At 43.1% G+C, this 26,634-nt stretch overlaps 2 protein-coding genes across 2 annotated transcripts in view; both read right to left on the bottom strand.

The window, feature by feature from the left end:
* TWSG1 (twisted gastrulation BMP signaling modulator 1) lies at positions 1-22,195 on the bottom strand. Its single transcript, XM_054285244.1, has 5 exons — positions 22,101-22,195; positions 19,969-20,134; positions 12,856-12,955; positions 9,128-9,394; positions 1-1,174 (listed from the first exon to the last, which is right to left on the bottom strand). The coding sequence occupies exons 2-5, from the start codon at positions 20,089-20,091 to the stop codon at positions 993-995; spliced, it is 672 nt and encodes a 223-aa protein (XP_054141219.1). The 5' UTR covers positions 20,092-20,134; positions 22,101-22,195; the 3' UTR covers positions 1-992.
* A 2,117-nt stretch (positions 22,196-24,312) lies between these two features.
* ANKRD12 (ankyrin repeat domain 12) overlaps positions 24,313-26,634 on the bottom strand; it is a 59,608-nt gene continuing 57,286 nt past the window's right edge. The window contains exons 11-12 of the mRNA XM_054284766.1: positions 25,822-25,917; positions 24,313-25,499 (exon numbers count right to left, since the gene is read on the bottom strand). Coding sequence (XP_054140741.1) covers positions 25,314-25,499; positions 25,822-25,917 — 282 coding nt within the window. The 3' untranslated portion in view covers positions 24,313-25,313. The remainder of the gene's footprint in view (positions 25,500-25,821; positions 25,918-26,634) is intronic.

The raw sequence follows: 26,634 nt of genomic DNA, 5'->3' as shown, positions 1-26,634 counted from the left end.
TATTCACAGGAAATTACTAAATGTGAACATGCTTGCTGCCAGCTGCTCAGCTGGTAGACCTGTACCACTTGCTTGTTCCTCTCATTTCATTCTTTATTCCTTTAGTCATTAAATCCATCATAGCCTTTCATGTTTCCTTTACTGGACTAAATGTTCAGGGTGTAACAGCCCTAGAGAACAGTGCAACACGTGGGAAATGCAATAGCACTTACCAGCTTTATTTTGGGATCTAAGAGAAGACTGAAAAGATTAACTTGTGTAACACATAAATTATGCATCATGGCCCCAATGAAAAGAGAGCAGGGCAAATCAAACTTGGAGGAAAAGTATGCCATATATGGTGTTTTGCTGGGCAGCCCTTCTAAGAAGTTAGGATTTTATCCATGACAGCCCATTCTTTGAACTTGAAGAGAAAGCATGAATTTTAATTTTTCTCCAAATATCACTTCCACAATAAAAGCTAACCTTAAAAATTGGAAGGTAATAAAGTTAAAAAACAAACCCAGAAACCAAATCCCAAAAACCCAGTCCCTAAACAACATCCACCCTCCCTCCAACCTAGCAGCCATTTATTTATTTGTTGAATTCAGATAATGGAAATCTCATCACCGTATTCTAAAAGTTTCCCTACTCTAAACTACAAGATAGAGTACTATGTTCTGAAAACCAGTATAGACAATACTTTCAAATCAAAGGAAAACAATCAGAACAATAATGATGAGCATGACTGTACCATTTGAGCAGAAACAGAGAAAAACAAGTTTAAAACATAGTGTTTAAACATCTACTAGTTAGCCTCGCTTATATGAATTAAAAAAAAAAAAAAAGAAAAAAGAAAACAGTTCTCTGATTTTATACATCCTCTTTTCAACCAGGTACATTTAATTGCAACCAGCAGGCACTCCACCAAAATGCGGTATTTGCAATCCCAGTCTCTTTAACCGAGAGAGATTACTTTGGCCTCAGTATTGCTATATTACAGTTTTCCTGCTTCAGAACATGCAGTTCATACATTTGACAGTTTTACTGCCATAGTCGATGCATTCTGGCCCGATGCACTCACAGCAGGCGTTGTGAAACCATCGGTATTTGGATGCTCCCATGGACTCACAAGAGATCTTGCACTGATGTATTGACATGCAGTCATCAAAGTACACCACAGTACACATGTGTTCTAAACCAAGAAGGGAAAAAAAGTTTGGTTTAAAAGGTGTTTTTAAAGGTTAGTTAGATATTAGTTAAATGAGCAGCTGTAGAAGTATGATTGCAAACCGACAGGACTATGAGGCATAAGGAAAAAAGTGACAGTAAAAGCAGAGAGTCAAGGCAGAGAGACAAGGTAAAATCTATCAACTCCAAATTTTCAGCATCTACAACTCAACCTGTTGTCTGATCTCCTCCTGGATTAATTTACTTCTATATTCACAGGCAAGAATGTTTTTAAGTTTTGTCCCCCAGTTATGAGAGCGTAAGGATGAGTTATTCCAAAATTGCAAGCAGGAATGTGTCCTCTGAAGGTAATATGCTACCACAAAAAACTTCAGGTTTAGAGAAGTTATTTTTAAAAACCATCAAAAACCATTATGTGGTTGTAAACGTTTCTTCCCCCCCCCCCCGCCTCAAACTCCACCGTGATCTTTAGCCAGATTAAATCACAGACCTAAATAATCCTTTTTTCATCAGCATGAAACTGCACACTTTTTTCTTTCTTTTTTTAAGCAACACCACCAGCTTTACTATTAATCTTAAGAAACCCCTTCTGCCTAAGTGTTGACTTCATGCTTCTAACACCCATGCAATTACTTGAAATGCCATGAAGTTTGGTGCTGCAACATCAAAATGGAGCTAAGGCAGTCACCACAACTATAAATAAAACCATTTCCCCCTCAGTCCCCTGTCACCGTCATATTTTCTGAAAAATCCCCTTGTCCAGGATTCTTCTCCTTGGGAAGCTAAGAAGCCTCAGAGAAAAAGGAAAACAATATGATCTCATCTGCTTCTCCTGTGTTTTACTGCTTTGGATTGTGGTTTGGAGATTGTTTATCCAACAGGTGATTGCTTCATTGTTTTCATGTGAATTGTTTTGCCTTAATGGTCAATCACAGTCAGGCTGTGTCGGGACTCTGGAAGGAGTCACCAGTTTTCATTAGTATCTTTCTAGCCTCCTGTCTGTATCCTTTCTCTATTCTTTAGTATAGTTTAGTTTAGTATTCTTTAATATAGTATAGCATCAAAAAATAATAAATTAGCCTTCTATGAAGATGGAGTCAGATTCATAATTTCCTTCCAACAATGGAGGTCCTCAGAAAATACCATAGTCCACTTCCAATTCTCCAAGCGGGCAGATTCTACCACCTCTTCTGTACTGACCATAAAACTTTGTTCATTCTCCAAAGGACCACGATTACATAACATTTACCCAGAGCATAACTGGCAGACTTTGGGGAAAGCACAACTGCAAACAGGAATGTCTCCCTCACGCAGATCAGACCAACTGGTAAGCAGGAGATGTCAAAGGGCTTTCTAGCCTATTACTACTCATGGTGCACCTGGGAGAAACCCACTGATTTACATTCTAATGTGGATTAGAAAAAAGTAATACGAACTTAAATAGTAAATCAAAACAGTGGATTTGGTTTGGTTTTTTTTAATGGCTGATTTTGATCACTGTCAAATTATTATGCTGCTACCAAAACAGCTGCAAGAAGGTCAGAGGATGTGCTGCCAGCCCACTGGAGGCAACAGAGTATTCACTGCCTGGGTCAGGCTCCAAACTGATGTACATGCCTTGCAGACACCAGACACAATGCAACAGGCAATAGGGATCTTGGGTAGGAGAGGCAGACCCAGAGCTGAAGCAGTTTCTGCTCCCAGAAAAGCTGTGCTGCAGTTGTCAAAAAAGTCTTGCAGTACCTGAAATACTGCTGGAAACATCAACAAAGTCCACTGTGGCTATGTAAATCCTGTCCCATTCTTGGCACTTCTATTTCTTTAAGCCCTTATAATATATCCTGAGGCAAAGCAACCAGAGGAATAGAGTTCTCAGAGAACAAAGTCTCTACCTGAAAACAACCAACATACCAATAAGGATGTTTGATTCATAGAGAGGAAGAAGAAAAAGCTGAACAGAAGTATGGTACCATGTGCAGAGTGATAGGTGTACACCTGAAGTGCTCAGCCAAAGCTAAAAGCAGTAGGGAGATGCAGCCACCAGAGCCTCAAAGGCAAGAAGGCAGAGGCCAGACAGAGCTCCAACTTCTGTGGGGAATGCACAACAAAGACTTGGCAGCATTTCATCACCAGCGACAAAAAGTTCAGATTGCCATAGTCCCAAGAAGAAGCACACACCATCCATACCTAGAAGTACCAGATAGCCCCAGGTATCTGTTCCCTTTGCTCCTCACAGGAAGTTTTTAGTGGAAGGGTAGGGATGAGAAAATAGGAGCAAGTCTGCAGACAGTATTCTCATTCCCATCAGTCATCCAAGCCAGTGCTGGGGCTCAAGCACAAGAGCCTTACAGAAGCCTCTGCTGCACATTACTCATACTCTTTATATCCTTTTGCTTAATCTCTATTCAGTCCTTTGATTCCTTTTTAGTAGTTTTCTACTGAAGTGTTACTGCATTAAGTTTGACCTTAAATTCCATAGTCTTAGAAGGTGTCAGCTGGAGGCACAGAGCCTCTCCCTTGAAACAGGCAATCCTGGCTAATCTAGAAAGATTTCTTCCTGCAAAATCACCTTTTGGGATGCCATCTCCAGCTGACTGACTTAGTCTCCAGATAAGCCTGAGAAGGCAAAATGATTCATGGCTATCTCCAGATTGGAGTGAAACAGCTCCTCAAAGGAAGCAACCATCCAAGGGGTTGCCAGAAGTGCTCACTATCTGTTGATCATAGCACTCCAACTTGCAACACAGAAAGGGAAGCCTAGGGTAGGCCAGGGAAGTTGTCAGGAAAGCTGTGCACACTCTGAGGTGTGCTAACTGCCCCCAGCACTTACAGACTGTCTTCACACCAGAGAATGTCCAGTCCCTTCTGTGTAAGGAGACATCTGTGCTCACCTTCTTGTTAACCTCATCTCTGACAGCCTCAAAACTGTCAGCACTGCTTCACAAGTCCTGCTGAAGCCTATCAGCTAATGCCTGCAGAAATGAAATAAACTTCCTGGGGGAGGAGAGCCTGTGATTTCTAGGATGTAAAGATCAATGACACTGAACAGGGAGACATCTCTCTGGGTAAAGGAGGCCAGAGGAGCAGCACCTGGCCTATAACTCTGGCAAAACTAGGTGGCATCAGTCAGCTCCAGTGAGACTGCAGACTGGTCTCCTGAATCACTCTCCCAGGACCAAAGCCAAAATTCAGCCTTATTATGGTGGCAGTGACAGCCAAGGACATTAATCTTGACTGACTGGAGAGTAGAAAAGAAAGTTTATTTCCACCTGCACACAAGTCAAGGGGGTTAGGTTCTTGAGGACAAACACAAAAATGCTGCAAAGGGGAGAGAGCAGACTGCATGTGGCGGGCCAGAGCCAGCAGTAGATCCATCTGGTCCCAAGCAGCTCTTGTAAGCAGCTGGAGGATGTGCTCCATGTATATGTTACCAAATTGTTTCTGACATCTTGCTTACTGAATGATGTGGCAGGTCTGAACAAGTCAGACTGTCCAGGGTACACTTTGTCACAGGGCACTCGCGATCCCCTCCTCAGCAATGCCTCTGTGCTCATGTGGAGGCTGAATTGCTGAAAGCAGGAGTTCCTCCCCTCAAGCACTAAATCCTGCTCTATGAGCTCTGCAAAAAGAGAGTTACACAGGGGAAAAAAATACATACCTACAGGCTCAGCTGGGAGCTGGAGAGTACTTAAACTCCTTCACAAAGCTAATTACCGAGTCATCACTTGGCTCCCTCAGTGTAGATAAAAACAATATTACTTAGTGCAGTAACAGCTTTCTCATTTGCATTTTGCCAATTTTCACATCCCAAGGATGACAGACTGCAGATGCTGGGAGGGAGAAGGATGCAGCAGTAAACTTTTTTCCCAGAACAATAATTTCTCACCTTTTCCCCCCTCATACTTCATATTCAGTGAAGGTTGTGTAGGAGAAGCAATCATCAAGTATCAATTAAAAGTGAACAGAAGAAACTACCAGGCTTTGCTATAAAACTATCTGTATTGGTGCAATATAGAAAAATTTAGTAACTCAGAGAACCTTCCCAGTTAATGACAGCTTGCTCTATGGGATCTTTGAAGTTATATGTGCTGTGTAACTTCAGCTGTCTGCTGGCCACTTTATTGGTAGTTCTAAAAGTTCTTTAAAAAGATAACTGTCCATCCAGCAGTCATACCATTTTATCATAGAACAGCCTGGGTTGGAAGGGACCTTAAAGATCATGTAGTTCCAACCCCTCTTCTGTTGGCAGGGATACCCCTTCCACTAGGAAAAACACCAGTCTAGTGCAGTAGTGAGAAGAGGGGAAAACAAGAACAAGATTAACCTGCAACTGCTTATGCACAATCCATTTACATAATCTACCACTTTTGGACAAGTCAATTTTATGTCAATCAATTTATAAAAAGAAACATTAAAAAAAAAAATTTCCTAGACTACCTAGAGAAGTAGATGTCTCTTCACTGGAATTCTTGCTCTCCTCCCCTGTTGCACTGGAAGAGAACAGAATTGCAGACCAGACACCATTCCCTGTGTCACCAAGCAGTGCAAGTCAGAAACTCTTAACTACAGCACAGATTTTGTTTTATCAATTGCCAAAAAAATTATCTAGTTCCCCTCTCCCTCTCGCCAACATCCTGTCATCATCTGAAACAACTAAGCTTATTTAAATCTCTGAACTCACAGTTCAGAGCTCTGAGGGTATCAGCTAAAAGTACAGCAAAGAGAATAAAGTACAAATGTAGCTCCAGATTAGTAACCATCGCAATCGTCTCTGAACTAGAGGCTCAAGTGCCAGAAACAACAGATACAAAGAACTACAGCAGCTCCAGCAGCGCATGCATAACTCTGGCAGCTAAAGCATTACAAGTCAGTTCACAGGAGGAAAGGGAAGACACTCATTAGGAAAATAACGGGGAAGTTCAAGGTCTGGTGGCTGGGTTCAGAGTAGCTGGGGCGAGAAAGGAATGCTTTATATCCCACCACACCCCACCTCCTCCCAGATCCACAGCCACCCTCCCTGGTGGTGGCTCCACGCCACTCGGGCACAAAGCTCATGGTTCCTGTGGCTGGTGCTGCTTTTGCTGGCACTCACCCAGAACTGCATCAAGCAAGTCTGGCACCCTGGGCCAGCCTAACGGCGATCCCTGCGAGAACGCGCAGTAACGCTGAAATCAGAGCTGTGTTACACTACGTGACAAGGGGTATCTGTAAGCAGTTGTACAATTTGTATTGTAAGCCTTTCCAAATTTTGGAATGTATTCCAGAAGACAGCACAGAGACCACTGTCCCCCTACAAAATCTACCTCTCATTAGCCCCTGTCCCTTAACAGGCCATGCCATCGGCTGCTGCCAGCACACCATGTTGGAGGGAAACAAGCAAGGAGCCACAGAAGAACCACAAAATGGAGGAGGCACAGCACTGTAAAGGAAACATAAAGCATTTGTATTCCTGTGAGCAGGAATATTCTTTCAGATCCCTGATTGTCACAGCCTCAAAGACAACTGCTTAGCAAGTCACCTTAAGGGTATCTCCGTTACTAAGACCTGCCCTCAAGCCTAGCAGCATTTCTGGGGAGAAGGAAAGGGTAAAGACATGGCCTGTTTCTCCCACTGCAGGCTAAACTTGTGTTTACTGCCACTGAGCACACACATACACCTTCACAAACCCTGCGTCTCTTTCAGGGGCTCTAACACTTACCAGCTTGTAAAGGCAGTGACCCAATTGTGTGACTGAACTCTGCATGGGCAGAAGCCATCATGCTCCAGGAACTCCCTCAGCTGCCTCACTGTGCCCATGCTCACAAGGCTCTTCAGTCCTGACCTACTGCCTGCCCCTCCACCTTCTGATTATGGCTTCCCCAATGAACTCAGAAAAACAGAATTAGAAACAATGTTACCCCACGGTAGCATCCAACACTCTTGGATGTCCTGCTGTCCTGCTTCCACCATAATAAACATCAGCTGATCGAGGCCAGATGCTAATTGTTCTTTCCACCTCCTCTATTCTCAATGCTCAAATCATCAATGTTTTTATAAGCAAAATTTAATATGACTTTAGAGAAAGCAGAGCACTACAAAGTTATCTACACTGTGACCAAGAAAAGAGACTTTTTGGCAGGCTTACGTATTTAGGTACTTAAAAGTATGGGAATAGGATGTGGAAAGTAATCCTCTATCTTTTCCAGTTCTTCACTGGTCACTAAGATGGAGAAGGCACAGCAAATGATTACAAGAACAGGCTCTGACATTTATTTCTGTTTTAAGTGTCTGCTGAGGCTTGAAAGCCACTGGCATTTGGTAACTATTTCCAAATATAACTGTTGTTTTTGGACTGTCCTCATTCCAGTAAGAGCTCTCTCAGCCTAATCTCTAATATGTTCCTAGTAAAAGAAATGAAGGGGACTTTTGACTAAGAAAAAATGTCAGTGTTATGTATTTGTCTGTGTTGTTGAACTCAAAACTGCTCCACACCCTTGAGATGCAATTCAAATTCTAAGTTTAATCCAAAACTATCATTAGCCCATCCTGTTGGTACAGTAGTAAAGCACTGTCAGGGAACAGCCATCTGGATTGCAGTACCTAAGTACAGTGGGATATATTCAAGGCTGTACTAAACATAATTTTTTTCCCCTGAGTTTAATTTATAACTGTAAATACTGTAGTCTTTGTACACAGGGCTTTTTGTGGCTTTCCATTTTACATGACTTTGTACATTATTCTCATAACGGCAAGCAAGCATTTTAATAACATCAAAGACATATGAATGAGATGCTTTCTGCCCATCTGGTTTCCTAGTTCTGGAATTAATTTATTTTTCTAATGTGCCTTAGCCAAAGGAAATTAGAAAAGTTGCCATTATGGTTCCATTTAATCAGCAGCAGTCCTACTCAGAAACACAACTAGGTCATTGGTTCACACTGCTGTGGAAAAGCAGCATGTCCATCAATTAGGGTATCTTTTATTGATAAGATAAAAGAGCCATCACAACAGCAACATATGGGTTACAAATATTTAAAGTGTATGTTGGGAAGGATGCAAAGCATTAATTGCACTAATAAATCAGATGCCCTTTTTCCCCTGTTAAGCAGCAATTCCACTATGAACTGTTTATGAGATTCTTTAAAGTCTGATGTAATGATTTGCAGGGAAAAGTGTTTCAGGTTTAGTATGGAAACCAAGAAACGGACAGTGTTTTTTTTATATCACTGTTGACTCTAACTCAAAGTTCTCATCTTTCCCCCACCCAACCACAGCAAACAGTATCCTGAAGTCTGTCCTCTAAACTGAAGGAAAGAATATAAAAAACTTAATATTAAATAGGAGGAATGAATCTCTAAGTTGAACCCCTACCATCAAGTTACTTATTTTGAAGACAGTCTGTCACATATCCTTCCTTCATCAATGCTTCTAATCTTGCTTAGGTTTACTATTAATCCTGGATTTCATACAAAACATCCTTCTGAAGATTTCAGGTTATGCCAGCTCAGATGAAATAAATAAACAACTCTTCCAGATACAAGAGCTTATGGCACATGGTTCTCTCAGACCTCTTAAGCCATGTTTCAGTTGCCTACTTCTGCACCTATATGTAATTCAGGTTCAGGTTCTGGTCTGTCCTGTCTCCTAAGCTACAGGTAACTGTTTCTGGGTCAGAGAACACACTGTGCCAGTGCACATGAAACAACATGAACAAACTGCCTCATGCCACAGGGGTAATTATAAACTCACGTGGTTCAGTGTCTCCTAAGAACATCAGTCGTTTTAACACCATCTTACATGTTCATCAACACCTTTGCCTCACTCCTTCTGTTATGTCGTGCTCAAAATTAGGCTGAACCTTTCACACATTCTTATGGGAAAAGAAGAAGCGAGCATAGAGAAGAATAGGACATGCACTGAGAAGGCTCCTGGAAAAAACAAGAGGAGATGCCAGGGAATTAGACACTACACTCCTTACCTTTGTCACTGGAGTAAGGTGTGTGCACATTGTTGTTTGGAACAGAGACGTTCTGATGCTGCGGCTGGTTCACTGTTTCTAAAAAGGAGACGAGGTTCTCATGGTGTGACAGTTCTTCTGCCACAGGGAAGGAAACAATATTCCAGTTCAGCTGAGTATCCCCTTCTGTCAGTGCCCGGAAAAGGGAAGGAATTGGTTCATGCAGCTCCTCAACAGTGCTCTTGGATGTCGGAGGTGTGTCACTGTAATTGCGAGGATTGCACATACCTGCAGTGGAAACAAACAGTAAATTCCACAGAACTCCCCAAGCTCTTCTTGAAATAGGTAGGAATAATTGGGGAATTAAAATTGCTTCTTTTCTTACTGAACAGAACAGAACAGAACTCTTTCGTATCTATCCCACTCTCAGTCCAATAGCAGAAGTGCTATCAAATACAGCAGGACGAGTTTTCTATCACAGCAGGTTTTGGATTGTTCAGACTTCTACAAAACACACCTGTGACTTGTGGAAAGAAAAATCTAAACAGCACTTTCCTTCCCTGTCAGTGTTACAGCTTAGGAAATGGAGGGTTCAGTGGAAAGTTTGTTTTCCCTAGGAGAAGAGATTATACAAAGCACAGCATAATTGATAGGAGCATAAACCTGGCATGCAAGGTTAGGACTGAAGAAAGGGAGTATCTTGATAAGTCTGAGGTATGTGAAACTTTTGATCACAATTCAAGTATTCCATCTCATCTGCTCCAGCAGTGCACTAGATCTTTTTAGTCATCTGCCAGAGATACAAAGATCACTCTCAGGACAGAGCATGAGTCTGAATTACTTTACTTGTGTAGAGACAGCCAAGATGAACCTCATTTTGCTACTTAGCTGGAGGGGCCACAACAGGCAAAATACTCATTTCTAGGTTACCTCTTCCTTCTTTTTCAACATCTTCTGCAGTATCTTTTTTGAAACCTTGTCATTTTTTTTCACTTTGCCAATTCCTACAAAATGTTTTTGTGATATGCAATGCTGGTTCCAGCTTTTTGTTAACCATTTAAACACTAATATTTATTACTAGCAATTAAACCAAAGGTCATTTCAATTAAAATCCAATCTGTGGAAACTTGCAAGATTAAAAAGAAAATTTGTATCTGCATAGGTATTTTAAACTCAGGAGTGATAAAACACTGTTGAAAGTCACCTGTCAAGAGACGGGCAAATCCATTTTCCCCATGTGCATCTGAATATAATTTTGGGTAGTTTCACAGACACAGGGTGAGACAGCTACAGCTGCAAAGCACACCAATTCCTGAAGTATTAAAGTCTTATGAGACATGAATGTTCAAAGTCTACCTGCCTCATACAACCAGAGAAGCATCTCCTGCCCCACAGATCCACTAGGGCTCTGGCTTCACAAATAATTGTGTTTAACTAGAGCCTTATACAAGCCCATAATCTTCTCAACCTAAGTAGATGGATTACCACAGTGAACAAAGCAGAGGGAAGTTTGTCCATGGTGATTAGCATGAGATCCAGCAAATCTTAAGCAAGTGGTTAGCATTACCAGCATTTGGTAATAGGAACACTCCATGACAGTCTGCTCCTATAAAAAGGTGAGCCAAGTACAGAGTAGGAAAAAAAATAAGCCTCTTTTCCAAACAACATCAGGTCATAATAAAATATAATTCCACTTACACAAACACCCTACTGTACATGATTATTTTCCTGCTCTTCTCAGTTAGGTTTGCTCTTCACAGACCTTTCTAGACTCACTGCTTTAATAAAAAATTTATATCCCTTCCTTACCACCCTTTAATAAGCACTAATATTAACAATGCTTTAACAAGCACTGTATTAACCATACAATTGCAAGAGAAGATAACCACCTGAAAATCAGTTAGGAAGATATCAAACCAGGTAAGAGTTTTGTACAGATACGTCAAGGGATGTATGCTTGAGTTGATGTCATTTTATTAATGACATCATTAATAAATTTCACTGATAAAAATGACACACAAGGGAAAACAAAATAACATCAAGAATGTTTATGAAAATCCTGCAGAATCTATACAAGTTTGTGTGCATATCAATGCAATGAAAATATTACCTTAAGATGGTACCAAAAAATCATTGCTTATAGTTTAATGGGTAAGTGCTCATCCACAAAGATCCTTCACCCTTGCTGTTTTTAAAAGCATTTGAATAATAATATTTTAATATAGTAAATATTGGTTAAAAAGACAATTGGTTAAAAGGTTAAAAAGAAAATAAAAAAAAGTTTAGCTTATGAGCAACCTGGAAGGATCAAACATGTCTACACTATTAAAATGATGGAAGCAGATAAACCTTTACACAAAGGACTAGAAGAGCTTAACTCAAAGGGAATGGGGGACTTGTTGCTGTTCTCCCTCCTCCAGCATGTTTTTCCCTGTCAGAGAAGGGAGAGAGCATACACAAAACATGGGGCATCAACTGAGCACTAGTACAGTTAGTGGTGGAGGACAGGAGGCAATTCCTGCCCTCGAGGCAGACATGACCTTTAAGACACAACAATCTATCTGCTTTTACATAAGACATGATCAGCTTATAAAGAAACTTAAAATATCAGCTCAGGTATCAGCAAAGAACTGTGTCTAGGGAGTCAGGTATGGCATGTATTCCTGTTTCTTTATTTGAATAAGGCTACAGCAAGGATGATCCTACACTGAAGAGAAGAAGAGTAGGACTGAGCCATAGAATCCAAAAAGGCCTGAGGCACCCAAAGAACCATCAGGAGAAGTTTTAGTTTACTCAGTACTGGGAAACTGAACCTGAAACCTTGTTAACTCCTCTCCAGAAAAACACTATGGGAAAGAGCAGCAGAACGGTGAGTCACCTGCAGATTTATAGAGAGAAGCTCATGTGTGGACTTCACAACCCCAAGTGGTAGGTCCTTCTTCTCCCTAGAGATCAGTGCACTATGCCTTGTTTTCTACACCAGGTTCTAAACTAGGAAATAACCTGCACTGAAAATGGGCATTTTGACACTAATCACCTCCATGAATTCAGAGAAAACTGACCTAGAAAGCCAGGATTTTGGATGGTGGCACAGGGAGATTTACAACAACCACAGGAAGATGAAGCTTTTTTTACATATAAAACATGAAACAAAACTAGAATACAACCTTCTTAAGCTGGGACAGCACTCACTTGCAAAGATTTGGGCACTCTGAACACCACCTGTCAGCAGCAACGTGTTCTTTAAGACCTTGTCTGCTTCTTTCTCACCCTTCACAAAGAGCTATTTTTGTAAATAAAAGAACAGTGGAAACACTGGGCCGTGCATATTTACTAGTAGTCCCAACCCAGTTCTAAAGGTGTCCCAGTGCTGTACCTGTCAATGCACCTTTCACAGGTAGAAACCTTCAGAAATACAGAAACAGCATCCAATCCCACTGGGGAGTTCCCTCAAGATGGCAATTCAAACAGGAGCTTTATGTTTGAGAGACAAAATTAATCAGCTATGATGACATTTAAAAAGCAATACCTGGGCTACTGCCACCCCCAGCTCCACAGAGCAGACACAGCCCTCAGATATTTGGGTCTCCACAGTAATTTATTCCATACCCACACAATGAGCTGTAAGGTGCTTAAAGCACAGATTCTGTCCCAGTGTTTTACTCCTATTTTAAGACTGTGAGCTCAGCATGTGGCAGGAGAAAGCAATGTAAAAAAAGCAAGAATTCCCCCCAAAAGTGCAAACTTACCAACACAGTCACAGCACTCATCCCAAAGTGTGCCCAGGCAGAGCATGCACTCCTTGCAGCAGGAACAGTTCCCTTCCCCAGGGCGGCACTGACACAGCTCCTGGAATCAACAGACACTCATTACACTGCAGCAATCCCAGATGTGAAATAACTACACAGCACAGTGATTTTTCCTCAAGCCACAACTCAAATTAGGGCATTAAAAAAGCTTAGTACACTAATACAGCGAGTAAACGGTGAAACAACTCCAGCCAAAATCCAATCCAAGTTTACAAAAGGATCTTTTGCAAGTTCGCTTTTTTTTTTTTCCCTTAAAGGTGACATTCTGAAGAGAAATCTGAAGCAAGCATTTAAAAGACAAAAAATCCTATTCATGGGAAAGGTGTCTGCACTTCTGTGCATGTGCATGACTAAATCTACAAGTTCTTTGAATGTTTTCCCATCACAACAGGAAACTGGGAGACAGATTCTTCTTTATATATAAATAGTGACCGTACATTATAATTTAACCAAAAAAGAAAGCTACTGTAAGCCACATGTGCCCACTTGAGACATGCATGATGTCTACCATCACACCTATCCCTGGATTCTAAGAGGAACTTACCCATTTAAGCCATCTGACCACAGGATTTTCTGCATCTCCAAACACTTGTTACACATTGCTCTCTGTTTCCAACATCAGTGACCAGATTTTCCCCCCTTCCCACCCGCCCCAGCTCTGGATGATTCATTTTTGCTGTTATGAAAACAACCTTATGCTTTGTCCCTCCAAATTGACACCTTGGGATACCTACAAGGCTTCTAGAGCCTCTAGAAAGTGAAATGACCTACACAAGTGCTTTTCTTTAACTATTAAAACCTAAAAAGATGGAAAAGGCGTGGAAACATAAAGACAAATATTTCTCTTCATACTACCTAAACCCAAAATCTCTGGTTTAGCAGTCCTGCTGCAGACACACACTTGTGGACTCAAAGCATGGAAAAAGCCAACAGGGATGAAGAAAATCTAAAAACCAGGCAGTCTCCTTCCCTCTAACTCAAATCCATGCTAGTAACTCCAGTTTGGCCAAAGGACTGCGGCTGCACGACAATAACTCACAGCCTTGAATTACATCATAGCACAAAACACAGACTGGCCAAGAAGTCCCTTTGGTTGTCCTGTGTAAGGATTTGGCTTTGATGACGTCTGTCTAACTATCATATTACACACAACTGGGGAGAAAACAAATCCCATTACTGGAAACACTGACCACGGGATGGGATGGTTCCACCCCCGGCTTTACTGGAAGGGCCATCGGCAAAGTGTTACACACCAGGCCAGGGGGGAGATTATGGCCATCCCCACTCTTTGATCCCATTATCCAGAGGCAGAGGAGGGACACACTGCAGGAGGTGCTCATGGACAGGAGAGAAGGGCAGGAAGGTGGTTTGGTTTGAAATTCTCCTATCCTGCAGTCTCCACCCATGGTTCCACCCCAGCTGGGTCAGGGGCAGGCAGCCATGTCATTTTCCAAGTGAGGTTTCTTTCTGAAGCACATTGGGAAGAGCTCAAATTGAGCAAAATTCCATTTTTAAAATATTTCCTTGCTTGCTATGGTTAAGAAGCACAAGGTAGGGGAGAAAGAGGCATTTTATAGCAGATGTCAGGAACACCTAGCACCTGATCGTGTATGACTCCTGCTCTCTCTTTACTCTGCAAAACTGGCCACTGCAAATACCCACAGCCTGCTGGGCTGCACTGCGGCCACCCCTCGCTCACACCAACTCACGTGGGCACACAGAGGACCAAGGAGAGCCCTTCAGAGAGGGAGGCCAGAGCAAAGTCTGTACAGGGACAGGCCCCCAGAGCACAGCAAATGGAGCTGCAAGGCTCCCAGGCCTGAACAAGCCCTAGAATGTGCTACAGACAAGCTACAATCTACTAATGCAGTATAAATCCACAGATTCCTTATTTTTCCTTTCACTTCATCCCAGATCACAAGTCATCTTGTATCCAGCAAAGAAACAAAATTCACCAGCTATTGCTTGTGCTACATAATGCTGAGAAATGCTGTTGCCTGTAGAGTTTATTGTGACCTCACTGACTGATGGAGAGTGAACCCCTGCTCCACACTCATTTCTGCAATAGGCAGCCCTTGCAAGTATTGAATTTTTATTTACAGAGTGGAAAACTACTAAGATTTATTACTTTTTCATCCTCAAAATTTATGAATGGCACCTATCACTGTTTCCACACAAACTGTGCTGTTTCCAAGTAAAAGATGAAAACAGGCTGATTAACAAAATATGTACATTTTTCCGCCACAGGAGACACTACAAACTTAGTAAGATGACTTACGTGAGTTAATGATGCATTTCTAAAATATTTATCTTACCATTTGATAAAGAGATTTTGTCAGCCTTCAGAATAAAAAGCCTGAATAGAACAACTTTAAAAACAACCACAAGTTTAGCATTAAAAATATCCAATTTTTCTTCAACAGTAAAACCAGGCAAACAACTTTTACATTTTAAAGACACCAACAGGCCAGCATGTGGGAGGAGGCAATTCTCACTAAACTATTAAATGTAATGCATGAATAGAAGCCAGAAAGTTCACTAAAGTAGTTTTGGTTTTATGCAAGAGTACTCTCAGAGAATTAAATGTAACCTTAAATTCTGCACTTGCAACCTGTTAACAAAAAATTCTGCCTAGCATCTATGTGTGTAAGCACTGACTTGGGACCAGCACCATTGCACCTACCAGTATTGTAACAAGTTTGTTTTTACAGGAAGGGCTCATGAGCTGTGCAATATTTAAGGGGTTTTTTGTTGCTGTTTGGGGATTTTTGTATGTTTATTTGGTTTTTTTATTATTATGTCTTTATTTTAAAGTTGGAGGGAGAGGAAGGAAGAAAGAACAACCTAATTAATTAGTCTTCTGCCACTTTGGGGCAATAACTGTGTTTTTCCATGTATCTGTTTGCACATCCATGGTTTCCTGAACCAGTTTTGAGTCCTCCTGCCTGACTCATCCAACTGGATACCGGTAGAGGATACATCTTTTTAAAAGAATGCTTACATGAGACGTGGGTGACAGCAAGGCAGAATAAGGAACGTTCCTTGTTGATAGCTGGGGGTGGTGAGACGTCAGTGGAAGAAAATATTACTCATCAGCCAACTTGGCAACTTCCCAAGCTGAACTACTGAAGGTGCATCAGAGAATGTATTTTGCTGGGCAAGAAAGAAGCCTCAGGGTTTAAAAATACAGTATTAAGTAGGAAGTAGGCATGTTTTTACAATAAAGATATTCCTGGTCCAGAGAGCAAACAATAATTTTTAGAAGATGTTAAACATCTAATTTTTTTCCAAAGCTTTCTTGCAATTCCAGAGAATATTTTCTTGGTGCAGGGAGAAGCAGGACCTGAAGGCATTGGAAACCTCTCTGCACACTGGAAGGGGGACTGAAAGAGAGCTTTTTTCCCTAGAACAGTTTAATAACAGAAAATCTCCTGGAAGTGAACCAACCCGAACTGTTTTGTTAACCCAGCCGGGTTACGTACTGCAGCTACAACACACACTGGAAGTAATTTTTAGCTGCTGAAGCCCTGAAGTTAAGGAGTGGCATTTATTTCATACCACAGGGCTAAAATGTCTTGGAAATCCTTTCAGGCTGACAAGTTTGTACACAGGATTAACAGGAGGCAAAAAAGACAGATGGAAAGAGATTTTAATTGGAATGATACCACACCAGCTGAGGTGGTGGCAGGTTTGTAGAGTTCAGGAGAGAAAATCTTGTTTTCTCCACAAAACAGGAAAAAAAAAATTGGAACAATACCACACCAGCTGAGGTGGCTGCAGATCTGTAGAGTTCAGGAGAGAAAATCCTGTTTTCCTCACAAAACAACCTCTCTTTGGAAGCATCGTAAAACCATGCCTGAATTATAACATTATTTGTTTCCTATGCACAGCAACAGTTTAAATCACTGTTGCAGATGAGGCAGCAAAGCTCAGCTTCCAGCCCAACACTGACATTCCACCCAAGCCTGACTCCTGCCAGGAGCTCTGCACCTCAAGAGCCAACCTGGGACCTTTTGCTATGAACAATTGTGGGAACGTTTCATCTCGAGGTTTCTGCCTTCAAGGATTTCCTCCATGTTGCAAGGACACAATATTCCCTCCCCCCACTCAGTGAGGGCCTTTTCATCTCCTCCATACATGGAAACATCAAAACAACCCACGGGCCAAGCCAGCAGCAGATGTGCTCCATAAACACTGCAGCACACGCTCCCTTGTGCACCCAGGGCTCCACCTGGAATGCAGGGCAACGGTGGCTCATGGACTCCAATCCCAATTCCAGGGATGTGGGAAGGAGCTACAGCCAGAGCCTTGAAGGGCCAAACTAATTTTGTGGACTCACTCTCTACACTCCCAAGTCTTTACCACTGCTCTCTCAACAGCCACACAAAGCCACAAAGTTTCGTAGCAAAGGCTGAGCTTTTCCAGAGAGATGCCTCAAGCCATTTTCTTCCAGGCCTTTGCTTATGGAAAAAGAAGAGCACCAATAAAGCTAGAGCCCAGGATGCAAAGGGAAAGCTGAATCCATGGGAGTTGTTGATCTCATGCACTGTTCTGGACCTAACAAAATAAATATTTATGTAGGGACCACCCTTAAGCAGAGGAGCTCCTAAGGAGTGGCAGTAATGACTGTACTGACTTTTAGCCATGCTGGCAAAAATATTTATGTTAACTGTGTGCTTGTTGAGAGAGCAGGTCCCTTGTCCCTCTGTCTCCAGGACAGGCAGCCTCCCTTTCTGCACACAGATGCAGATGACAAACACTCACAATCTGTTTGCTCGCCCAGTTGTCTCTGAGTGACATTATCTGGGTTTCAAGACAGGGATTTTTCTAAACTTGAACATCGATAAAAGTCGGTGAGGGAAAAATGTCATGCGATATTCAAGCAACCTCCCTCAGCATTGTATTTTATTTTTAAGTTCAGATTCCTCCAGAAGAGTTTAGAGAGGGAAAAAAGTACATGGATATCTACTTGCATATCTATCCAGGAAAGAACGTGCATTTCATATGCCAGTGCAGCATTTCTGCCACACCAGCACTGAAGTTTTAAAACAAATGAAAAAGCCAAGAAGAAAGATGACAATTGCTTTAAATCAAAGCTTTAGGATATCTTCCTGTCCACAATCAGACTAGTCTGACCTGATCTGTTCTTTTATAAAGAATGAATACTGACTGGTAAGTCAGGCCTGTGTGCAGAAAGACGGCAGCCAGATGGTGAAAGCAAACAGTGTAATTCCCTTGCAACTGCACAACATTTACATGGCCTAGGCCACTTTAGGGTCTCAGAGAATTGCATATGATTTTAATTTTAGGGAAATGCTTTAAAAAGGAACTCCACATTACCTGCACAAAGTAAGAGAGAACACACTTACCACAAGTAAAGCAGTTCAGTGGTTTCTCTGTATGCACAGGGCTGTGTTGCTCCAGAGATGCCAACATAATCCAAGGAAAGCAGAGTTGTATGAGCCATTTCCATGCACTGCTGAACCTCAGCCATTTATTGCCAGCTAAGTAAGGACTCCAGTAGCATTAACTCCACCCCTCCTGGGCTGTGCTCTATTCAGACTAGCTCATAAAAATAAAGTTTAAATGCTTGCTGTCTCAAGCTTGACTCGATAAGAGATGATTTCTCAAGGAGGAGATACCTGTTCTTTCACAGATGGTGGGCTCCATCAGTGGCCCCAGAAAAGGAGATACATCTTCCCTGTTGTCCCCTTTGCTTACAGAGAAACAAGCAGCAGATCAACAGCTTCCAGGACTGAAATCCAGCACCTGGACCAATAACTTTCCCCTGAATCAACAAATCTGTACCACTGGATTTACTATTTAAGTGCCACTTACATCCAATGCCACAATTAGCATGTTACTTCTTACAGGTTTCATTCCTGGAGCTGATTTCAAAAAATGCAAGAGAAGGGGCTCATATGTGCATCAGTTTGTCACAGTGCACAGTGTCCAACATGCCAGCAAAACCACTGGAGTTCTGTTTGAAAAGGTAAAAATCAGAAGCCTCATTCTTGCTCCCCTACTTAACAACTCCACAGATTGTGGTGGGGCTGGAAGAAGCAGCAATTTGTTTTTTTTTTTGCTTTTAAAGCAAAGGCAGTGCAGAACCCAGAAAGAAGATGGTTCAGCCTACAGTCAGTCTTGTGAATCTGGATGGATTTGGGAATCTGGCAAGTGTTTTATTTGTAACCCAGACAAATTTTAGACAGAAGTCAGCAAAATGAAGTAAACATGCAAATGCTTGAGGCCACTTCTGCATCTCTTTTCAGGCTGTGACCATGCATTTACAGTAAGCACATCACATCTTACTGCCATATGACGTTGGTGCTCTGTTATTGCCTTTCAAATCTACAAAGAGGCAGTAGGAAACAGTTGCTTTTAAAAAAGCTGCAGCTGACCACATGAAGCTTCCTTTCTCAGTCTGGAGTCAAGAAGCGTGCTCTGTTTACCATGACTAAAAAAATACTTGGTAGCTACCAGAACTGCTTGTCTTTTTGCTAGAAAAGGTCCTTTTGTTCTGCTGCACACAACATCTCCTAACTCCTGCTCTAAGAAGAGCAACCTGGTCTCACTCTGTTTCTTTCACTGTACAGACATGCAGTGAGTCTAAAGCAGCAGCATGAATTTAATGTACATTTCCTAGGAGTTCAGCTCATAAGTATTTCGTTTGGTTTTTAGGCATCTTTTAATTCACCATACAAACCTGATGCTATGGAGACCATCAGTTGTCAACTCCTGACCCTCTGCTTGAGACTTAAGGAACTGGACAAATTGAAAGCTAAGGGCAACATCTCAGACAGACATAATCCATGGCTTGAAAAAAATTCAATTACAAAAAACGCAAAAAGCATGCCCATATAAATATGCCCTTGGTATTCTCTGTCTATAAAATGGTTGTAAATCTGCACTTATATGGGTAGGAGATCAAACCAACCTCTTTACAGAGACACTACTTAACATAAAATGCCAGTTATTTGTATCTTTTCAGGAGGCAGTTTCGGGGCTGCTTCCTGCACCCTGGAAAGCAGATGGAGGACGCAGGACCCGTACCTGTATCAGGCACTTGCTGACGTCGCTGGCACACAGAGCCTTGTTGCAGCCTGCTGAGGATGGGATCCACAGCAGGAACAGAAGGACGGTGACTGTGGGCGCCGTGATGTACTGTGACCTCATGTTTCCTGCAGGCGAGCAGTTTTCACAAGTACTTCAACCAGCACTGAAACAAGAACTAGCGACTGAAAAGGCTGTTGGAACACAAGTCAAATTCCATTCCATTCCCCCTTCAATAAATATGAATATTTTTAAAAAATGCAAACTGGGGTACTTTGCAGCAAACCAAATCCCTCCTCCTCCAGCTAACTTGTTTGTACAAAGCTTTCTGCTATTGCACCTTTGGATTAAAACTGCAATAAACTTGAGGCGAGCAATCTCAAGCTTGCAGTATCAAATATGACATCCTGTGATATAAATCGCCTCAGATGAGAAAACCCACCAAAGGAGACTTAATTTTGCAAATGCCCAAAGCAGGAAGATGGGTTTTGTGGAGTATCTCCTCAGGCTAAGGTACCCACAGGTCTGTAGGGCCAAGGCCACACAGCCATCTTTTACACCAAGGTAAGTTGCCCCGTCACCTTTAATGCAGACAGGCAGCTATTTTCACATGGACTCAGATGTCACACAGGCTATCAACCCAATCACAAAATTGTTAACTTATTTTTTAAAAATATACAGACACCACCATTAAAAAAAAAAACAAAACCAGACACTTTGAAACACGTAACTTTCAAAAGCCAAGCAAGTGTCTGAGGTCAACCAGAGACGACAAGCATCTGCTACATCAAACAGACAGGAACCGGGTTTGTTCAAAGCATTCCACCTTTCTCCCTTTGTGAAAACCCAGCCTGTCGGCAGGTGGTATTTGCCACAAATATATCACGATTAGCAGCGTGCCACTCAGTTTTCACTTGTGCTTTGCATGTGAGCCCGGCTAAAAGAGGACCTATTGCACCAGGCACTGTACCAATATATAATAAAAGGCAGCCCATGTTTGGGCAAGCTTACAATGAGCCTGTATTGTTCTCCTAAGAGAGAAAGAATGCTAATGGAGCACTGGATTGCTTTCTATTGGTATCTAGAAATGTTTTTCTGTTTTATGAACTACAAAACCCGACACCCTCAATGAACAAAAAAGTGGAAAATGAAGGCACGATCTGGACATTCAAAGTCTGCGTCCGATTAGTCCCTGTTACAATGGTTGTTAAATGCCTCCGAATCTCGCTGTGCTGGGCACGCCGCCATCTGTACCAAGTTTTGCTGGGGAGACCCCCCTGCAAGACGCACGGAGAACACGGGATCTTTTCCCCCACCGCTTTCCCTCCCTGCCATCCGGAGCCAAGGACGCTTCCCTCCAGCAGCCACAGCCGTCGGCCCGGAGCCGGAGCCGGCGGGTGCCGCATCCCGGCCGCGGGAGCGGAGCCGAGCACGCTGCCTGCCGGGGAGCGATCCAGGCGTGCTCCCGCACGGCTCAGCGCAGGGCTGCGTTACATAAAGGGTCCCAGCAGCGGGCCGGGCGATGCCGTCCCCACGGACACCCCTGGGTGCGCACCGGGGTCCGGGTGTCCCTTCCCCGGCCTCCCTCCCCCCGCTCCAGCTCCGATTCACCGACCGCTGCTTTCCCAGACTTTTATCCGGCGCGGCACCCCCCGGAGCAGGACCCCCGCCCGCCGCCCCTCTGTCCCGCAGCCCACCGCGGCGGCACCGGCTCAGCATCGCTCCCCCGCTCCGCCGGGATCGCACCGGGGCGGAAAACTCCCCAAAACCCCTCCGGCCGACCGACCCGCGCCCGGCTCCCCGTCCTCGCCGCAGCTCCCGAGAGGCCCGGGCCCCAAAGATGGCACTGCCAGGGGCCGGGAGGCCGGTGACAAGGAGGGAGATGTGGGAGGGAACCCCCCCCCCCCCGCCGGAGTGGCCCGGGGCAGGCGGGGCCCCGCACGGGGAGCGGGTCTCCTCCTTCTCCTCCTCCTCGGGCAGGCACGCAGGCAGCGGGGCGGCCGCGCCGAGCCGCACCGAAACTTTCCTGCCACAAAGAAGCAGCCACGGCTCCGCCGCCTTCTCCACCCACTCCTCCCCAGCCACCGGCTCCATCCCGGCCGCCCCCCGCGCACTCTCCCGGCAGCGCTCACCGGGCGGCCCGGGCCGGGCACCCCGCGCTCCGCAGGCGGCTCTCGCTGCTCCGGAGGCGGCGGCGGCGGCAGCAACCCCGCGCCTCGTCCCACTGCTCCCCCCTCGGCCGCAGGCAGCGCGGAGGCGGCGGCCTCGCATCATCGCCCCGCCTCGGGGCACCGTCAGGCGCCGGGACCCTCCCCCCGGGACCCTCCGCCCCGGCGGGCGGCGGCTGCGCGGAGCGGCGCGGGAGGAGGAGGAGGCAGGGGCCGGTAGACGGGAGCTGCCGCCGGGCCGTGCCTAGCGGGACGGGACGGGACGGGACGGGACGGGACGGGACGGCCAGGCCACTGCCTCCGGAGGGGCTTCTTCAGGGGGGGGGCAGGAGGAGGGACTATACCCCCCGCAACCCGAGTGCGAAAGTCGGGGTTCTGTGGGCAGGCAAGCAGCCCGGGAAGCCGGGTCAGGAGCAGCGGGCGCGGGGAGCAGAGGGCGCCCGGGGCAGCGCTCCCGGGCCGGAGGGAGGCGGGAGAAAGGGAACCGGGGGCAGCGCCCCTGGAAGCGCCAGCGGGGAACGCGATGAACTCCCCCGATGGCTGAGGAGGTGCAGGTGCCCGAGGGAGGGCAGGGACCGCCTGCATTGGGAAGGGACCCTGGGCTTCCGGACAGCCGCTCCCAGGACCTCTAAAACGCGGCCGGACGGCGGCTTTATCCTCCCACGTGCCAAGCCCCAAGGAACCAAGGTAACAAGTTTGGTCCCTTAGAAGAAAAACACAAGAGGATCCTGGCTGGGTACCCAGAAACTCAGAGTAGCTCCGGGGCTTCCCAGGAGGCAGCTGGACCCTGGAGAGGGAAACAGCCATCGCGCCAACGCGTTACTGCCGTGTTTCCTCTCATCCCTTCTTCCCAGCTCCCGGCACTGTGCTGAGGTAAATCCACAGGCCGGTGTCCTTAAACAACACAGGAGGTATCATCCCACAGAGTAAACTCGGAGAAAGAAAAGAAAAGGAAAAAGAAAAAAAGGGAACAAATCTTGGATTCAAATCAGAGAAGCCAAGAGATCATTATCTATGGGATTGAAACATTTGGAGCAATAAAACTTACTAAGAAGTTGCAATTGTAAAACCTCTGTTGCAGAGACTGGGAAATAGTTTCTTCTTATAAAGAAGACCCAGACTAATGCTAAGAAACATCTGTCTTCAGATCTCCTTACAAGATACTGCCAAAATATTTTTCTTGTCTCCTGCAGACCAAGTATTTTTGTCACACACTTCTTTTTTAACACAGCCAAGACTTGTACAACCCAGTTTATTTTCTGTTCTTTTTGCTAACCTCTTAATTACTATCTCGTATTTCTGCCACTTCCAGTCACGTCTGTTGCTTTTTACTACTCTAGCAACTATCTGATAGAAGTAACTTGTACCCACTTACTAGTTAACACCTTGCAGCTTTATCCATTTTTCCTCATCTTTTCAAGCAGATAAAACAGATTTCTGCAGCATTTTAAGATTTTACAGCTATGTTCAGAAGAGTATTTAACTTGGAGAAGAAATTTGCTCTTTCCTCAATAGTTTCAATTTTGAATGAGGTCAGAAAGATATTCCTGTAATAAAAGCAGGAACAACTTCTCTTTCCACCGGTACTTAACAAATTAGAAGTGAAAAAACAAAAACCAACTTACAGGGCAGGAACTACATACTAATTGGCTTTACTTTGCTTGAGTTACTATTTATTCTAAACTGGCACCAGCAGTGATGTGCAGAGGGAAGGAATCTGCTGTCCACAAAGTCTCCTGTGTGTCCACATTCACACAAGCACAAGGAATAAGGATTTAAAATCTCTTATTCTGATAACCAGCTGTCCTGCCCAAGCTTCACTTCCTTCAGAAATAATTTCACAGACATCAGATCTCAAGCATTCTTGAATAATTTACGGCCTGGAGGGTAACAAATCTTTTTCATGAATATCTGTAACCTCCTACTAATAAATAATTAACTGCCTGGTCATTAACAATACTAAGAATAAAAAGCATTAAATTTCACAACATGGAGAATTTTTTTTAACTTTTCCACTGAGTCTCCTTATATATTCCAGGAATGCTAAGGTTTGATGTATCAAGTGTTCCAATACTAAGAAATTCCAACTAATAACATGACCAATAAAATTTATTAAGTATTATATTTACAACTATTTACATATCCCTTCCATAGATTAATATTAAAATAGACAATATACAATTTAAGAATTTTAATTCAAAGGCATTTTGTTGGAAAAAATAGGCTCTATTACGAGACCACCATATAAGAGCAAAAGGGTTTTTTTGTTTTACACAAAAATATTTTCAGTATAGGAAGTCATAGGTATGGCATTACAACAGCAGACTAATATGAAGTATGATTTTGTAAATATTACAACAGTTTAGGTATCAATTATTGAAGGGAAGGAGTTCAGAGTCCTGTGGAGCATGCAATACAGTTCAATCCTCTTACAGTTATGGTGATGAAACAAGCAGCTAAATCAAACGCATGCCATACAAAAGGGAACTGCCAACCAGGAACACACTACACTTAATAAAAACGACAACTTTGGTCCAATAAAACATTAGACAAAAACAGTTTTACAGTTAAAATATCTATTTTATACAGGTTTGAACATTAATTACAAGACTATTTACATTTGCACAATATGTATAAAATAAATTATTTAAAAATGAAGACAATATTACATCTTTTTCCAAAAAGAATTTGTACAGTAATTTACAAAACATAATAAGATTGATTCTTTTCCTCCAAGTCTTACACTTTCTTCCACAGGCTTTCTCATCATTTTTCTGTGGGAGTTCAACTGTTACTGAAGTTTCATAATACAAAGCTTTATAGCAGATTTTAAGTATCGTTTGCTTTTTGGTGGATGTTTTAGTTATTAACAGCTTCCAGCGCTGTAAACTCACCAGGTTTTGTCATCTTTTTCAGCAATAAGCCCCAAAGCTACAGGCAATTTTAAAACACAGATAACAGCAGTTACTGGGAATCTGAATTTAAAATCAGCATCCATCTTCTGTGTTTGAACAAGTGTCTGTGCCACACTTCTCTGTAGGAACACCCGAATTATGGAGAAAGGTAGCATTCCACAGAATTAAGTGCTCTGTCTCAAAATAAAAAATACCTCTGTGCATCACTGCACCTCAGTCTCCAGCTGTCCATGGTGAGGGACGAGCCAGACGGTGCCGGCTGTCATATGGGTGTCAGTTCAAAGTCATCATTAACATCAACAAGAGGAACATAGAACTCCTGAATTTCATAAATGCTGATAGATTTGTAGGTAGCAGGATCAAGCTCTTGCAGTTTAAGCTGCCACTCCAGTCTCTGCACCGCGTTCAGCGCCGCTGCTTCATGCTGCTGCCTCATCAAAAGGCACGTCTGGTTTGAAATTGAGAAAGAAGTTATTGAAGTATTTGAAAAGATATTATTGCAGCAAGTTTGAACACAGGAAATATCTCTAAGAGCTTCTCTGGTGATAGTAAATAATTCCCCCAGTATATATTTAGAAATTTGCAGAATATTCCATTACACTACATGGCAACAAAAGTTAGGTTTTTTCTATACTGATAGACCTTCCTTTGTGTTGCCTCCACAGAAGCCCATGATACTGCACACAAATCTACTCTTTATTCATCTTATCTTCATGTTGACATTAATTTTGGCTTGGTTTTTTTTTAAGTGGAAAAACTAAGAAGTGTACCTTTAATTTGTCAAATTTATCATCAACGTCCTGCAGCCATGACATGAACTGCCTTGCATTAAACCGATCCCTCACCGATGTTTTGCTGTCATCAGTCTGCAAAAAACAAAGATTTATTAAAACCTGATGATTCAATCTGAAACATTAAAACACAAAACCTACTCTGTGGGACATAAACAGTAAACAATCCCACAAACACTGCTTCCCATGGAAAAACAGCTTCAAAGTACAAAGGTATATGAAAACATAAATGTTGACCAACACTTCCCTCTGTGAGCCAGCTGCTCACTAAAAATGGGTATTTTCAGATTTCCTCAAGCTATTTACTGTGCTCTGGTTTTGAAATTTAGAATGGGAAGCTTAAGGATTTACACCTTAAAGTCTCAACTAATAAAAGATCCTTCCACAAAATTACTGTCTCTTTTTTCTCTATAAAACACAGTATCAAATCAATATCCCTCATGGAAAAGCAAAAACATTAATAAAGGAAAAATTAAGCAGCCTTATTTAACTGACTACACAAGTACTGAAAGCAATTAAAAATATTTCCGCCATCACAATCCCCAAAAGGAGATTAAAAAATTGAGCAGACCTGTATTACGTCCTGCTTAATGAAATAATTTTATTTTTAATTCCAACTTTTTCCAAAGGATTTGGAATGTTACATCTGTCCACTGTGAAAAATTAGATATACTCCATGCACAGTCCTAAAGCCAGACTATGCCAATCTAACATTTAAGTGATAACCACTAAATACAAGAAGCTGCTGCTTCTCTTTCAGAGAGAAAAGAAGACACTGCAGAAATTTGTACA

Source organism: Melozone crissalis, unplaced genomic scaffold (genome assembly GCF_028551555.1).
Source record: "Melozone crissalis strain CALT ecotype California unplaced genomic scaffold, PUWL_Pcris_2 ptg000042l_1, whole genome shotgun sequence".
Classification (NCBI taxonomy): domain Eukaryota; kingdom Metazoa; phylum Chordata; class Aves; order Passeriformes; family Passerellidae; genus Melozone; species Melozone crissalis.
This window is presented reverse-complemented; position numbering and strand designations above follow the sequence as displayed.